General features: G+C 44.2%; 1 protein-coding gene across 1 annotated transcript; it reads left to right on the forward strand.

Moving 5' to 3' along the window:
* The first annotated feature begins 6,058 nt into the window (after positions 1-6,058).
* On the forward strand, positions 6,059-13,516 carry LOC112228844 (cdc42 effector protein 2). The gene is made up of 2 exons (XM_024394532.2): positions 6,059-6,270; positions 10,891-13,516. Exon 2 carries the CDS (start codon positions 11,231-11,233, stop codon positions 11,999-12,001), a length of 771 nt encoding a protein of 256 aa, XP_024250300.1. The 5' UTR covers positions 6,059-6,270; positions 10,891-11,230; the 3' UTR covers positions 12,002-13,516.
* Positions 13,517-14,914: the final 1,398 nt, after the last annotated feature.

The raw sequence follows: 14,914 nt of genomic DNA on the forward strand, positions 1-14,914 counted from the left end.
CTCTTCTCTAAGCATTTGCCTAACAACCTCTCTCTGTTCTTCGGTTAGGTGAGTTAAATCTACTGGTGGATCCCACTGTTCAGTAGCAGTACATGGGGTTCGAACGCTGGTGTGATTCACTGTGGCTGGGGTGACAGTTTTTTCAAAGACTTGGGCAGGTAACACAGTCATAATGGTTTGTACTGTACCGATTATTGTGCGTCCTAGCAGGGCAATGTCGTGGTCAGTGGGGTTAGAGACATCAAGCAGGATAACTGGAAAAACACCAATCCTGACTCTGACTAGTGTGTCAAAGAACTCAAGGTCGTCTGGCCACTGCGGGTTCAGGTCTGGCTGGAAAAGCATTGTCATGTCATCTTTGAAAGGCTGGGAAGCTACACGGCACTCAATCTGAATGCTACTGTGTTTTGGTACAGCAACCTTCTCTTTCTTGGTTTTCACTGCGTATTCATCTGTCTGTTCTGCGCTAACAGCCTGTATAAAAGCTCTCACCTTGTTTCTTTTGAGGCTTGGGAAAGCTGTTTTTACTGTACTGTATCGTTTAGTCTTTTCGGTCATTGTCAGGATGTGCTCGATAACATTGAAACCTATGATGGGATGTGATAGGTGACAGCCTTTCATTACCAGCACCGGGATGATCAGTTCCTTTGTTTGGTCAGTTTCAGAGGCTAGCCGAAAAGTTGTTTCAATCCATCCCAGGTACGGCATTTCAGTCCCATTTGCTGCAGTCAACCTTAGATCATCAGGTGAGTCCAGGATTTCTGAAACATCTCTCAGCCTTGCATTTGGGAGAGATTCCTCTTTCCATCGTTCATCAATGACCGATACCTGAGAGCCTGTGTCCCATAGAGCTTTGAGGTGGTGGCGATTCAGGTGACACTCAATAAGGCACTGTCTGCCGACTAGCGAGGTGACCTTACGGGGGTGGCAACCTTGAGCTAGGGATGGTAAGGAGTGGGCATTTTCCTCTGTGCTGGAAAACCTTTCACTATTAGAGTCAATTTTCAGGTGAGTTCATTTTTCCTTATGTTTAGTCCAATGTTGGTTTTGACATACTTTGGAACAGTACAGTGTCTCTTTACATGATGAACATTGTTTCAGGTTCTCAAATGAATCTTCTCTGGCACAATTTGCACATTTCTGGGACTTTTTGGTAGCTACGGTTAACACTCGTCCCTCAGCGGTAACCCGTTTCCGTTTAAAGGGGCCTCCCTTGATGGTCTGGCTCCCCGGATTTTACATCCAGCTTGAAAATGTTCTCCACTCCCACATCGGAAGCAGTGTGTGCATCTGTTCTGGCCTGCTGGCAGACAAAACACCTCCTTGGAGCTTGAGCAGAGCGGTTGGTATACCAGTTAGGTGCATATTGATGCTCTGCAGGGTCAGGTGCTTGGGACCGACTGTAGCTGCTGTAATACTGCTGCTGGGAAACAGGTGGCTGGGGGTCCCTATCTGGCCTCCTAACTGGGGGTGGGGCATAGGCACAAGGCGGTGACTGAAACATAGGCTGCTGTAATGTCTCCTTAATCTGAGCAATCTCTGCACTGGGACCTTTTAGAGAAGCTACACCTGTCTTAAGTTCAGCTAACTCTGTTAACAGTCCTGCGGGTATCTTAGCTTTGGCTTCCTTCACAGGACACTTTGCAGATGGCGTATCTTCTAACTGGACTACACTTACAGTTGTAGCAGGCTGTGGGGCATTAAACCGCTTTTTGTTTCGTCTTTCTATCTCATTAGCACAAGCAATGTTAAGATTCTCTAGCAAAACCTCATCTGATGTTTTGCTCTCTAGCAGGAGAGGCTGCATGTCTATCCTCATACTGTCACTCTGGAGACCCGTAAGGACTGTGTGAAAACACATGCTCTGGACTAGAGCAGGGTCTTACTTAAGCCCTGATTCTGACTCCTGGGATGCAAACAGTACTTTTTGCCTCAAATCTAAAACGCGCATCAGGAAGCTTTGAGGGGTCTCCTGTTTGTAAAGCTCTGTTGCACTCTTCTCTTGGAAGTGGGAACGCAGGATACATCTAAGTGTGGGAAGAGTTAGCTGGGGTTTACCTTCCAAGTAGCTGCGTAGCTGTGAGCCTGGAGAAATAGCCCTGACTACTGCGTCTACTATTTCTACCTCAGGATAGCCTCTGTTAAGTCCATTTTCAATCTGATGGGCAAGGCTGGAAAAAATCAGTTTTTCTTTCTGGCCCGGTTCACCTCTCTGACCAGAAATTTTAAACTCTTTGCGCCAGTATGAGCTGGGCTGTGCATTGGGTGAGAGCGGCACGCTCCCCTGAAGATTGGCATGTTGTTGGGGCTGACGCAGAGAATCACTGGCTTTGGCTGCAATAATCTGCTCAGTTCCCACCCCTTGTTGTGGAGTTACAGTTCTCAATTCCTCTATTCTGTGATGTGTTCCGGCTGGTTCAATATCATGGTCAATTTGCCCTGTTTTGTTATCTATGCCACTGATCATCTCTGTCATTTCGTCTCTAAGTAGCAACAATTCTGACATGCCGCCATCTTCTAACTCTGCGACTTCCTCTCTTTCAAGGAACATCATAATGCGAGTCATTAATGCTATGCGGGATTTGTCTTTAACATCTCTTCTCTGTTCGCCTGATATTTCAAGGAAATCACATATCTCTAGTAATTTGTCTTTAGTCAGGGTGTGCAATTCTCCTACTACCTCTTCCTGTAGTTCTTCCAAGGCGCTTGTCATGTTGACAGAACAGGAGGAACTTTTACTGTGCAGGAATTGACTCTGAATTAGATGGTCCTTACTGTCTCTGATGGTCGATCAATGGCCTCAGTTGACACGTACTTAACCACTAACTTCCAACTTCCCTCGAACAGCAACACTTTCCTCACTGCAGCCTGCCTGAGTTGTTATGTGGAAATTTAGCTGGCTCGGAATTCAGCGACCAGAGTGTGGAAACTGGACATCTGAGCAGCTATCTCAGCAGAGCCTCCAAAAATGTTACGCCCCTGAAAACAGGGGAGAAATAATCACGAGAGTGATACGGTCAACGTTTTGTTCAATGAGAAAAGACCGCGATTTTCCCCAGGAATATGGGTGGAGACCAGAGCAATCGATCTCCGGCTCATAGATTAAGAGCATTTCGTAGATGACAGATGAACACTTTTAGGCACCACAAAATAAAGTAATCAATATAACGTTTACACATTACTCTCACAATTCGTACCCTTTGACAGATTTTAACTTTAACACAATTATATGAATGTTATCAATCTCTATCAACTAATACTGAATGCATCTTCTTAACCTTAGATGTTTTAAGATCCTCACATACTATGAACTTACTAATACTTTTTAACGTATAACAGGCTATGAATATTTCCTTTAACCTGTTACACGAGCAAGGAGGCCATTACAAACCTGACTCAGTTACACCAGCTCTGTCAGGAGCAATGGGCTGAAATTCACCCAACTTATTGTCGGAAGCTTGTGGAAGGCTACCCGAAACGTTTGACTCAAGTTAAACCATTTAAAGGCAATGCTACCAAATACTAATTGAGTGCATGTAAACTTCTGACCCCACTGGGAATGTGAATAAATAAATAATTATCTCTACTATTATTCTGACATTTCACATTCTTAAAATAAAGTGGTGATCCTAACTGACCTAAAACCGGTAATTTTACTAGGATTAAATGTCAGGAATTGTGAAAAACTGAGTTTAAATATATTTGGCTAAGATGTTTGTAAACTTTCGGCTTCAACTGTATGAAGAGATGGGCCAGCGCAGCTTGGAATTGACACAGAGGATGGGGAAACAGATCACCAAAAAGTTACTTTTTCAAATCTTCCTACAGTCAGATGCAGGTAAGACATTTAGATTTGTATATAGTATCAGCAGATTCTGAGGTTTCCAAAACACTTCCCTTTTGCCAAACAGACCTAACTCTCAAAATTCAAGAGATGATTTCAAAATATAACTTTCTACAAGAATAACTGCTGTTCCATGTGCCCCACAAGTGATGAGCACACAGCACTATATACCCCTGTCTCCTACGCACAAGACTAGTAAGATAATACTAAAAAAAGTGTTTTCTAATGTTACCCATGACCTTCATAAACACAACCAAATTATTATGAAATGTTGGCTATTAGACTGTTATTGGCTCAGAACGGGATGGCTCGAGGCCGGGCTTTTCTAGGAACATCTTAGCTGCTGACCACATCAGATTTTAGAATGACACAGTATAGACTGATGCCTTTCGTGGGGGTTGCATGGCAGTCTTTTATGGTTTCATATGTGATTGGCACAGGCAGTGCCGTTTCTAGGTATAAGCGACATAAGCAGCTGCTAAGGGCCCTGCGGCGGCTAGGGGGCCCCCAACCCCCTATTTATTTAAGTCAGACGGGGTCTCAGCTTACTGTTAGTGAGGGTAGTAGAATACACAATTTTGAAATGTGGTAGTCCATCAGCAGTTATCCTCTTATGTCAGTCACTGACAGTCACTCGATTAGCCCATGTGAGTTAACATTTTATAGATAGGTGGCTAGACTAACTTACCTAGCAATGTAAACCTTGTAGTATTCATGACCCCGTTACTAACCGGGCACACAAGGCATGTGCCCAGGGACCCTGATCTCTAGAGAGTGCCGGTTGATTGTGTTATTCACTCCCACTCAGATATCATATTAACATGGCATAAGTTATGGCAAAATGTGTACAATTGCAGGAAATTAGTTTTAAAACTGCAAAAATCTCTCTGACCTATGGAAAAATTGGTAGAATTCCAGAAAAATTGCTTTAAAACTCAACATTTTCTGTACGGCCCATGGCAAGTATGTAGAATTGCAGGACATTAAAGATGCAGTCCGTGATCTTAAGCACTTACAAATTCATAAAGTATTGCCAACACAATTGCGCACAATTTTAAGGGACCTGTTTGGCTCTGGAGCACTACTTTCAGAACTAATGGCTGAAATTATACAAAACCTCTAGCATCAATCACTAACTTTAAAGTTGCACATTTTTCTCTCTACAGTCAAGAGGGGTGCCACTCAAATGTTTTGCCCACGAGGTGAGGGGGCCCCCCAACCAAATCTCTCTTAGGGACTGGTCCCAAAAAAGCTAGAAACGGCCCTGGGGACAAATATGTGTAACCGCTAGTCAGTATGCACTGCTGTGCTTGTACATGTGGACAGTGTCGGAAGCGCATATGTGTTTGTTTGAATTTGCAGCAACAAAGTAGCCATATAATCCAACAAAGTTTAAACCCTGTCTGGAGTACAGCTCTTTCGGGGATTGTTCTCTGAGAGTTTTCGCTTTTCTAATCATCGGCCGTTTGGTAAAGTGATATGCACATGGTGGGCCCTGCGCCATCCCTTAACCCAAAGGCCAGCAGATAGCGATATTCAGTCTTTTCCATTTTACCGTCCAAACGCATTGTATGCAGCTGGCAATACACTCGTTAAACCCGTGGACCGGTTCATACCTAAAACATTCTCCATTCAGGCTGCATAGGCGTCCATTTAATCCTTACCTAGATTTAATGGTTAGAAGGCAGAGAAAAACGGGGGAAATATGCCTACTTTTTTTAATGAAACACCATTTTAAACCACCATGCTAAAGTAGCTAATGCCTAGTAATTCTAGACCCAGATGTTGGGTATAGCCTTCAGTCAATCAGGTTGCAGCAGTCTTGTTTACCCTTGGCTGCATGCATGGCACAACACCAGTTAGTAGAATGAGCTGTTATTGGTGGTGGGAAATTGTGTTTCATACAGAAAGTACACTTTTTCAGTTTTTTCTGCTTTTTTCCTCCTTCTGGCTGTTAAATTTAGTTAATGAGGAAATCGAGGCCTTGCAGCCTGAATGGAGAGTTGTTTATGTACGAACCGGTCCACAGGGGTTAGGAGTGTATTGCTTGCTGCATACAATGTGTTTTGACGGTAAGATGAAACCATCAATACCAGATCGATATCGCCATCTGCCCGCCTTTGGGCTAGCTATACCTCAAAATTGTAAGACGCGAAATCCAGTGCCGGAGTTTCCGGTATGAGAACGAAAAGGGGTGTAGGCATCTCTCGGATTCTACCATATCTGCACATAGTCGCTGTAGCAGCCTATGGAACAGGCGATGTGAAGTGCTTACGTTTTGTGATGCAAGCACCTACGCATCGCCAAGCGGTGGGACTTTTTCGGCTTTTTACGCAACCTTGAATAGCCGACCACTGCTCTGGGCAGATGAGAGATATTTTTGGTGAAAGTCAGGGCTGTCATAACGGATATCGGGAAACTGTGAGGTAAGCGGGTCTTTGGATCTATTCTACCTTCTTGAATGTTGCGCACAGCGCCTATGATAAACCGACATGTATCCAGTATAAATTATATAAAAGATAACTTAGGCTATCATAGAAGAAGGTGAATAGGAGGGGTACTGCGGAAAGACTGTCGGGCGACGGTTATGTCATCTTGCCTGGAAACCAGACGTTGAATTGTATAGATTCTATGTCGGGCAAAAATGAGCGTTTGAATCAGATAAGTTTCCTCTACATGCCATAACGTTGAATACAATTATATTTCAATATATTTTACCGGTTGTCAATGCGGTTTGCCCTTTTTGGCGGTAGGAATGTGATACAATATATCAACAGGTAAGTATAACTAGGCTACATCAACTTTTCAAAGCACTGGTAGTACATGCCGATTTGTATCACCAATACCATGCGCACAAGATGAAAAATACATGCACGCATACTTGCCTAACTCGTGTACATGTTTACTTGGTTCTGCCTCAGGTGATAGAAATCTAAATGCACTAAGAGTGCTTTTAAAATTGTATGTAATTATACTTTCCTGTGGATATATTGTCTCATATTCCTACCGCCAAGAGGACCAACTGCATGGACAACCGGTAAAGTACCTTTTTAAATGTAATTTTATGCAACATTGGTTTGTTGAGGTCATGAGAGTAAACTTTCCTGACTCAAACGTGAATTTAAATTTCTAAGTGGCCTACTTTCTAAGAAACTTAAGTGGCCTACTTTCAGTCTTACTGACAATGTTGAATCTGACCAAATGGGACTCGTATCTTATTATGAGGATTCCACACTTCTGTTAGCCCATTAGTCATCCCTTTTGGGAGTGTGTTTTGTCATACTGCAACATATCTCTATTCTAGCTAGATTAGTGGACATTTCTAACAATATAGGACATTATTAATGTGTTGGGCAGATGAAACATTGAGAATCTCGATCCTGTTCCCTTTGCTCTCTCTTCCTGGGACAGAGGTGGATATTGGGTATTGTGCTACGATCCTCAAATCAATTAGTTGTATATGTTTATGCAAATTCTGTTTCTCTATTGTTTACCAAACCTCACACTTTCACACAACTTTCGAGGGCTAGGGGAGTATTCCCTAATTTCTCCTTAATAGGTGAGGATTTTAAAAATAATTGTCGGCAGGGTTCTGTTTGTATCATGAGAAAGGAATCTAAAAATGTTACGATCCAAAAATCCTTCAGCTCCACTTTCCTTGAAAGGCTCGTGAAAGCAGATGTTTTTCACTAACGCCTCCATCACACCGACAGTGAGATGCGTTTTGGTACACCAGAAGTGCATTCGTTCCCAATGGAACGCTGCGTTTGCCTTGCAGCATTGCGTTGCAGTGCGTTCTGTGTGGTGCATACATCGAACGTCTGCATCAAATTGTATGTGTAGACGGCTTGACAGAAAAGGTAGCAGAAGGTGAATGTGGAACTTTTGTTGCACACATCCAGATGATGCTTTTGGTGTGATCAAGACATAACACCTGACTTCTTTCAAGCCACAATTCTCCTGCCCTGCAGCAGTAAAATGATTTTAAATGCAGAATGAAGTTATCCCTTCAGCTGTTGAGGCCTGTTGTCTTTCACTGGCCTCCTGTGACATAACAGTTTGAATGGTGACACTGTGAGCATTGTTCCAAAAAGCGCTTGGTTGCAGTTAACAGTATGTGCTGGGTGAACAATGTCCTTCTTAGACCTCTGACAGTGCTCTTTGTGTGAACTCGCAATGGCAGCTTGGGCCAAAAACGTTGTGACAGTATGTTCCATGCATTATCTAACAAATGAACAAGCCTTTCAAGGGCTTCACCAAGTGTTGTGCAATCTCATCTGTGGCAGTTTAAAAAAAACTGTGAAGCCTGGTAATTTTATGGATTAAGCTCACACCTTGTGTGTTGAGGAAACAAGTTGAGACTCAAGAAGCTACACTTTTGGACAATATGAAAGGGGCTTGTCAAAACAGACCCTTAAAATTCCTGCGTTTTATTTTTCCTGTTTATTTTTTAACCTGTTTGAAAGTAAAAGTGACTATTCCGTTTCTCAACTGGAACTGAATTTGAGGAAAATATAATGCATGATAAAATGGCAGAAAACAAAGATTTGTGTGTCAACATATTGTATAACGTGTGTCAAACTCATTCCACGGAGCATCGAGAGTCTGTGGGCTTTCGCTCCTGCCTTGTACTTGATTGAATTAAGGTCACTAATTAGTAAGGAACTCCCCTCACCTGGTTGTCTAGGTCTTAATTGAAAAGAGAAACAGGCAGTCACTAGGCCCTCTGTAGAATGAGTTTGACACCCATGTTGTACAATGACCCAGCTTCTGACACACACTTTTACAATGCCCCCCCACACACACACACACACACACAAAACGCACCTCTGGCTGCTTTTTTTGGAGACAACCAAGACATGTCACAAGATTGTCTCCACAACCTTGGCTCCTATCAACTTGATAAGTGGCGTCTCGCACAACTCAGATGGCCATTGTGTGTGAAGTAATGGCTCAGGGAAGCTGTCCCTTAGCCTTGACCTTAGCTGTGTTTGTTGCTGTATCTGTGATTGGGGTTTATAATGGCCAGCCTGCCCTCCAGACGGTTGCAGTTCAGCAGAACCGGAGCAAAATGACCTTATTAATATCATGTGACCAGTATCTTTAAACTCAGGGGTCTACCAAGATCTTGGCCCCTTTGTTATGTAGGCAAAGCATTCTTTAAAATATGTTTAACACTCCAGTTCGGTGAAAGACCGGCCTTGGAAACTGCTTACAATGTGCAAGAGCGCTCTCTCTGTGAATGTGCTGTTTGTTTGAGTGAATAGGCCTATATGAAAGGGGAAGAGCAAATGTGTTTTTGAGCATGTTAAATGTACATTAAGTTTAAATGCAGTATGTGTAAGTCATTATAACCTACTATGACCAGGGTTAAATACTATTGACCTCCGATAATGGTGATCTGTTAACTCTGACAAATAGATTTTATGGAGGCAAAGGCATTTCATTAGTCTGGTAGGCATATGTATAGCTGTTCCATACGAACACAACAGAGGATCTAAGACCAGGCTAGAATCTCATTACAATGTTTTGTCCAAACCTTTTAAGTGATTAGATAGTATCCTACTACATTATTGCATTCTAATCGTCCTGATGCTTTGTTTACCCTTCTCATTTTAATTAAATAGATTGATCGTGTGCTTTAGTATAGTATTCACGTACACAGTCTGGGTCCACAATGGTGCCCCTGAGAGTGGCTTCCTCACTATGGCCAAATGGAGCAGAGCACAGCTAGGAGATGAGGCGCTGCTCTCTCTTTCTCTCGGTCAGTCATTATCTTCACAGACCAGTCATTCAGTTGGCACTGCTACCCCCTCTTTCTTTCTCTCTCCCCTCCTCTCGCCTTCCTTTCCTCTTCTCTCTCTCTCTCTCTCTCTCTCTCTCTCTCTCTTCTCTCTTCTCTCTTCTCTCTTCTCCTCTCTCTCTCTCTGTGTGTGCTATTGTGAGAGGCATCTGTCACCACCCAGAATGCACTCTGTTCAGGCTCAGCAGAGCCCCGATCAAGTTGGTTGGACCAGCTCCTCTCGCTCTGCAACCCTGACGTCATGTGACATTATATTGTTCCCGCTGGTGCCTTTTGTGGCTTCAATTCGGTATCACTCTACCATTGTATACTTTGTATGCACGTTGAGGTCAGCTATTGTGTTCCGTACGCTGGCAGAAGGGAGGCGTGGTTTTGTTTTTGTTGCAGAGTGATCTATGCACAGTCGCTGACACCAAACGTTAAAGGAAATCCTCTGAGTGACTGACGCTCAGGCTCCTCCTGTGCACGCAGTGGTGCTACTGTATAGCTGTCTCATAACTAGAACCTACGAAGCTTGAGTTAATGTCAGCGGCATGCAAGTCATGCCCTCTCTCTCATTCTCCTGCTCTGCTTGGCCTTGGCCCTGTCTATCTCCTGTGCCCTCGGGGCCAAAGCCCTCACTGAGAAGCAGCACTTTAATCTGCCTCCATCAGACACCAGCTTGACACACACAGCTGCTTCACTAAAGCTCCCTAAATAGGTTTAAACCAGGTTAACCTCTCTCTCGTCCTCTAGACATGCTACTAAAAATGTCCTCCCTTATTCACACCCTCGCACATCTCCCTACCACTCCTCCGCAGTGGATCAGGATTCATTCATTCCAGGATTCCTCAAAACTAGAAAAGCCTTTATTCCCACGCTGCGTTGCCAACAACAATAGACAGAGTCATTATTTTCTGTCCTGCCCTCAAATGATACGACCGAACTATGGGTTTATCTTATCTCAACTTATTCAACTCCTTGTGTTGGGTCAGCGTAAATAACGGTTTCCGAGATGCTAGTCAAATTAGGCTTAAGGGGTCCCTGGGTTTTTACATGGTCACGGTTGTTTCATGCTAGAGGTTTTCCCCTCCTGTATCAACGCCTGAGTGTTCATAATCCCTATAGATTATGTTTCAGAACATATGAAATTAAGTTCTCTCATGGCGGAGGATTATTCCTGCATGTTTATAAAGCATGCATTTTATAACAGGTTTTGTAATAGTTTTCTGTTCTAATGGCTTTCTTCTGCTTCTTTCTGCAGTTGATTAAAACTGTGGACATAATCCTTTTACCTCACCAAGAAACCTCCTCCGCAGCCAAAGTGTCAACCCTACATCCTGCTCACTGAAGCTCTGTTCCAAGAGAGTGATCTAGGCTTTGTTTGGTACTATTCATCATTTTAAAGCTGACTGCAGAAGTAGCAGTCCTCCCTGCTCACCAGACCTGATTTGACCTGTTAATGGTTTAGCTCAGCCAGCCAGCTTGATTCCTTCTCCCTGTGTCTGATTCAGAGAGGAGCTCTGCCCGGCCTCCTCTCCCCACCACCTCCCCTCACATTGTTGCAAGAGCTGAGACTCTGCTGCCCAGGGAGGGCTCCCGACATGTCCACCAAGGCGCCCATCTATCTGAAGCGGCGGAGCAGGAAGGGGAAGAAGGAGAAGCTGCGGGACATCCTTTCCTCTGACATGATCAGTCCTCCGCTGGGGGACTTCCGCCACACCATCCATATCGGGAGCGGCGGGGGGGACGACGACCTGTTTGGGGACCTGTCCTTCCTGCAGGGGAAGTTCCACCTTCTCCCTGGGCAGCAGGGCCACAACCTGTCTCAGCGCTCCTCCATGTACGCAGAGCCCTTCCAGTTCAGCCGTACTGCCAGCGACAGCGGACACACACCCTCCTCAGAGCGCTCCCCCCTGCTGAAGAACGCCCTCTCGCTGCCCGTTATCGAAGGGGTGCAGGCCATCACCCTACCAGTCACCTCTGCACCCTCCTCGGCCCGCCCCCATCCGCCTCAGAACGCGCCCCCTCCACCCAAGCCTCCCCGACTGCACCTGGATGACGAGATCCTGATGCCCCATCACCCAGGCCTGGACTCGTCTTCTCCCTCAGCACAGGCTCCCAGCAAGACGTCCCAGTTCTGCCCGCCCTCCCCCAGGTTGTCATCAGGCGAAGATGTGTGTGTCCAGGACCCTTATCTGGATGATGGGGACCAGGAGCGCCCCTACCTGTCCCATGCAGGCTCCCTGCTCTCCCTGCACCTGGACCTGGGCCCCTCCATCCTGGACGACGTGCTGCAGATTATGGATAGCCAGCGCCTCAGTGGCCTCAACGGAACCTGTCTGCAGGGAGGGCGGCAGGAGCTCTACACCTGACCATGAGAAGCCCTCGGCCCTCTGTACTCTTACTGACCTCCTTAGCGTATAAGAGGGGGTTCTGACCTCAACCAAGCCTTGCTGGATTACAAGGCTGGATTTGTACAGTAGTACGCTCATATGAAGTGCTTTTTTTCCCCCTGGAACTTAACTTCAGTTGCTGTTAGTGTTTTAATTGGTATTGAATATCTTTCTACACTTTTCCATGCAAATTACTTAATATAGTAAGTACGAAATGAAGTGACCATGAGCCAAAAGCTGACACTGTTAAATCTCCTCTTACCCTTCCTCCAAAGAGGATATGAAGAAACCGGTGAAAGAATATACTGCTGGTCAGGAACTGAGGTCAGCATGTATCTGACTGGGATCATATTTGTCAGTGGGAGTGAAATGGTATTGTAAAACCTGAAGGTCACAGTTTGATTTTTTTTTTTTACTGCACCTGAGCTGTGGACTACTGTCCGTGCTCCTGAGATCACAGTTTGGTGTCTGTGTCACACAGATTTATCCAGCTTACAAAGCTGTTCTGGAACTGACATTCTATTCATGGTTGGATATACATTATCAAAGACACGCTTATGGAAAGATGAACTGTACAACAGGGAGGGTGTCTGCTGAGTGGCGCAGCAGTCTGAGGCACTGCATCTCAGTGCAAGAGGCATCACTACAGACCCTGGTTCGATTCCAGGCTGTATCACAACCGGCCGTGATTGGGAGTCCCATAGGGCGGCGCACAATTGGCCCAGCGTCGTCCGGGTTGGGCCGGGGGTAGGCCGTCATTGTAAATAAGAATTTATTCTTAACATACTTGCCTAGTTTAAATAAAGGTTACATATATTTGTTTTTAAATGTCTGCAAGGACAAAGATCCAGAGTGGTGGTGGAGGTCACATCCCTGAGTCAGATGTGTCATCATCCAGCTTTTGTTATTTTTAATGCAAGAATGTGAATGCTGTAACTTTGCATCAGGAGAGACGATGAGTTTTGGAGAGCTCAGTTCTATATCTTTTGACGTTTCAGCAGATCTACAGAGAGCTGCTTAAACTGGCCCTCATGCTCTGATAATTGAGATGTTGGACACGTTTGGAGATTATCTCACCGCTGTAGCCCTCCAAGTCCTTGTGTTGCTCAAACTATCTCTGTACCAACACAGTGAAGTTCTGAATCAGACTTTTACCAATGTTATTTGGAATTCTTGTTACAAGATACAGGGAGAGGGTTTTAATTTGAGCCAGTTTGCTACAGTAGGAAAATAATACTGCAGCAACAGGAAATGGGAATTATTATGTGGATCATCATTAATGGACATTCTTGTAGGGGTTGATACATTTTAAATCTGCAATTTGTGGAAATTACAAACTAATACAGTACAGGATAGAGTTGCCAGATCACCGTTTGCTTCATGGGGTATACAGTACCAATCAAAAGTTTGGACACACCTACTCATTCAAGGGTTTTTCTTTATTTTGACTATTTTATACATGGTAGAATAATAGTGAAGACATCAAAACTATGAAATAATCATGTAGTAACCCCAAAATATATTTGAGCTTCTTCAAAGTAGCCACCCTTTGCCTTGTTGACTGCTTTGCACACTCTTGGCATTCTCTCTACCAGCTTCATGAGGTAGTCACCTGGAATGCATTTCAATTAACAGGTGTGCCTTGCTAAGTTCATTTGTGGAATTTCTTTCCTTAATAAGTTTGAGCCAATCAGTTGTGTTGTGACACGGTAGGGGTCGTTTACAGAAGATAGCCATATTTGGTAAAAGACCAAGTCTATATTATGGCAAGAACAGCTCAAATAATCAAAGAGAAACGACAGTCCATCATTACTTTAAGACAGGAAGGTCAGTCAATCTGGAAGATTAAAAGAATTTAGAAAGTTTCTTCAAGTGCAGTTGCAAAAACCATCAAGCGCCATGGTGAAACTGGCTCTCATGAGGACCGCCACAGATTGCAGCCCAAATAAAATTCAAGTAACAGACATATCTCAACATCAACTGTTCAGAGGAGACTGTAAGAATCAGGCCTTCATGTTCGAAATGCTGCAAAGAAACCACTACTGAAGGACACCAATAATAAGAAGAGACTTGCTTGGGTCAAGAAACACGAGCAATGAACATTTGACCGGTGGAACTGGTCCTTTGCTATGTCCTTTGGTCTGAGTCTAAATGTGAGATTTTTGGTTCCAACCGCCGTGTCTTTGTGAGACGCAGAGTAGGTGAACGGCTGATCTCCGCATGTGTGGTTCCCACCGTGAAGCATGGAGGAGGTGTGGAGGTGCTTTGCTGGTGACACTGTTTGTGATTTATTTAGGCACACTTAACCGGCATGGCTACCACAGCATTCTGCAGCAATATGCCATACCATCTGGTTTGCGCTTAGTGAGGCTATCATTTGTTTTTCAACAGGACAATGACCCAACACACTTCCAGGCTGTGTAAGGACTATTTGACCAAGGAGAGCGATGGAGTTCTGCATCAGATGACCTGGCTTCCATAATCACCCGACCTCAACCCAATTAAGATGGTTTGGGATGAGTTGGACCACAGAGTGAAGAAAAAGCAACCAACAAGTGCTCCGTAAATGTGGGAACTCCTTCAAGACTGTTGGAAAAGCCCTCCAGATGAAGCTGGTTGAGAGAATGCCAAGTGTGTGCAAAGCTGTCATCAAGGCAGAGGGCGGCTACTTTGAAGAATCTCATATAAAATATATTTTGATTTGTTTTAACACTTTTTTTTTTGCCTACTACATATGTGTTATTTCATAGTTTTGAATTCTTCACTATTATTCTACATTGTAGATAATAGTAAAAAATAAAAGGAAAACCCTTGAATGAGTAGGTGTGTCAACTTTTGATTGGTACTGTATATATTTTTTTCAATGTAGCAATCAACTAGAAAATGATAACG

The sequence above is a fragment of the Oncorhynchus tshawytscha genome, linkage group LG30 (assembly GCF_018296145.1).
Source record: "Oncorhynchus tshawytscha isolate Ot180627B linkage group LG30, Otsh_v2.0, whole genome shotgun sequence".
Taxonomy (NCBI): Eukaryota; Metazoa; Chordata; class Actinopteri; order Salmoniformes; family Salmonidae; genus Oncorhynchus; species Oncorhynchus tshawytscha.

Bases quoted from the DNA above. Each gene is read 5' to 3' on its own strand.
- LOC112228844 (XM_024394532.2), top strand. From the start codon at position 11,231: ATGTCCACCAAGGCGCCCATCTATCTGAAGCGGCGGAGCAGGAAGGGG.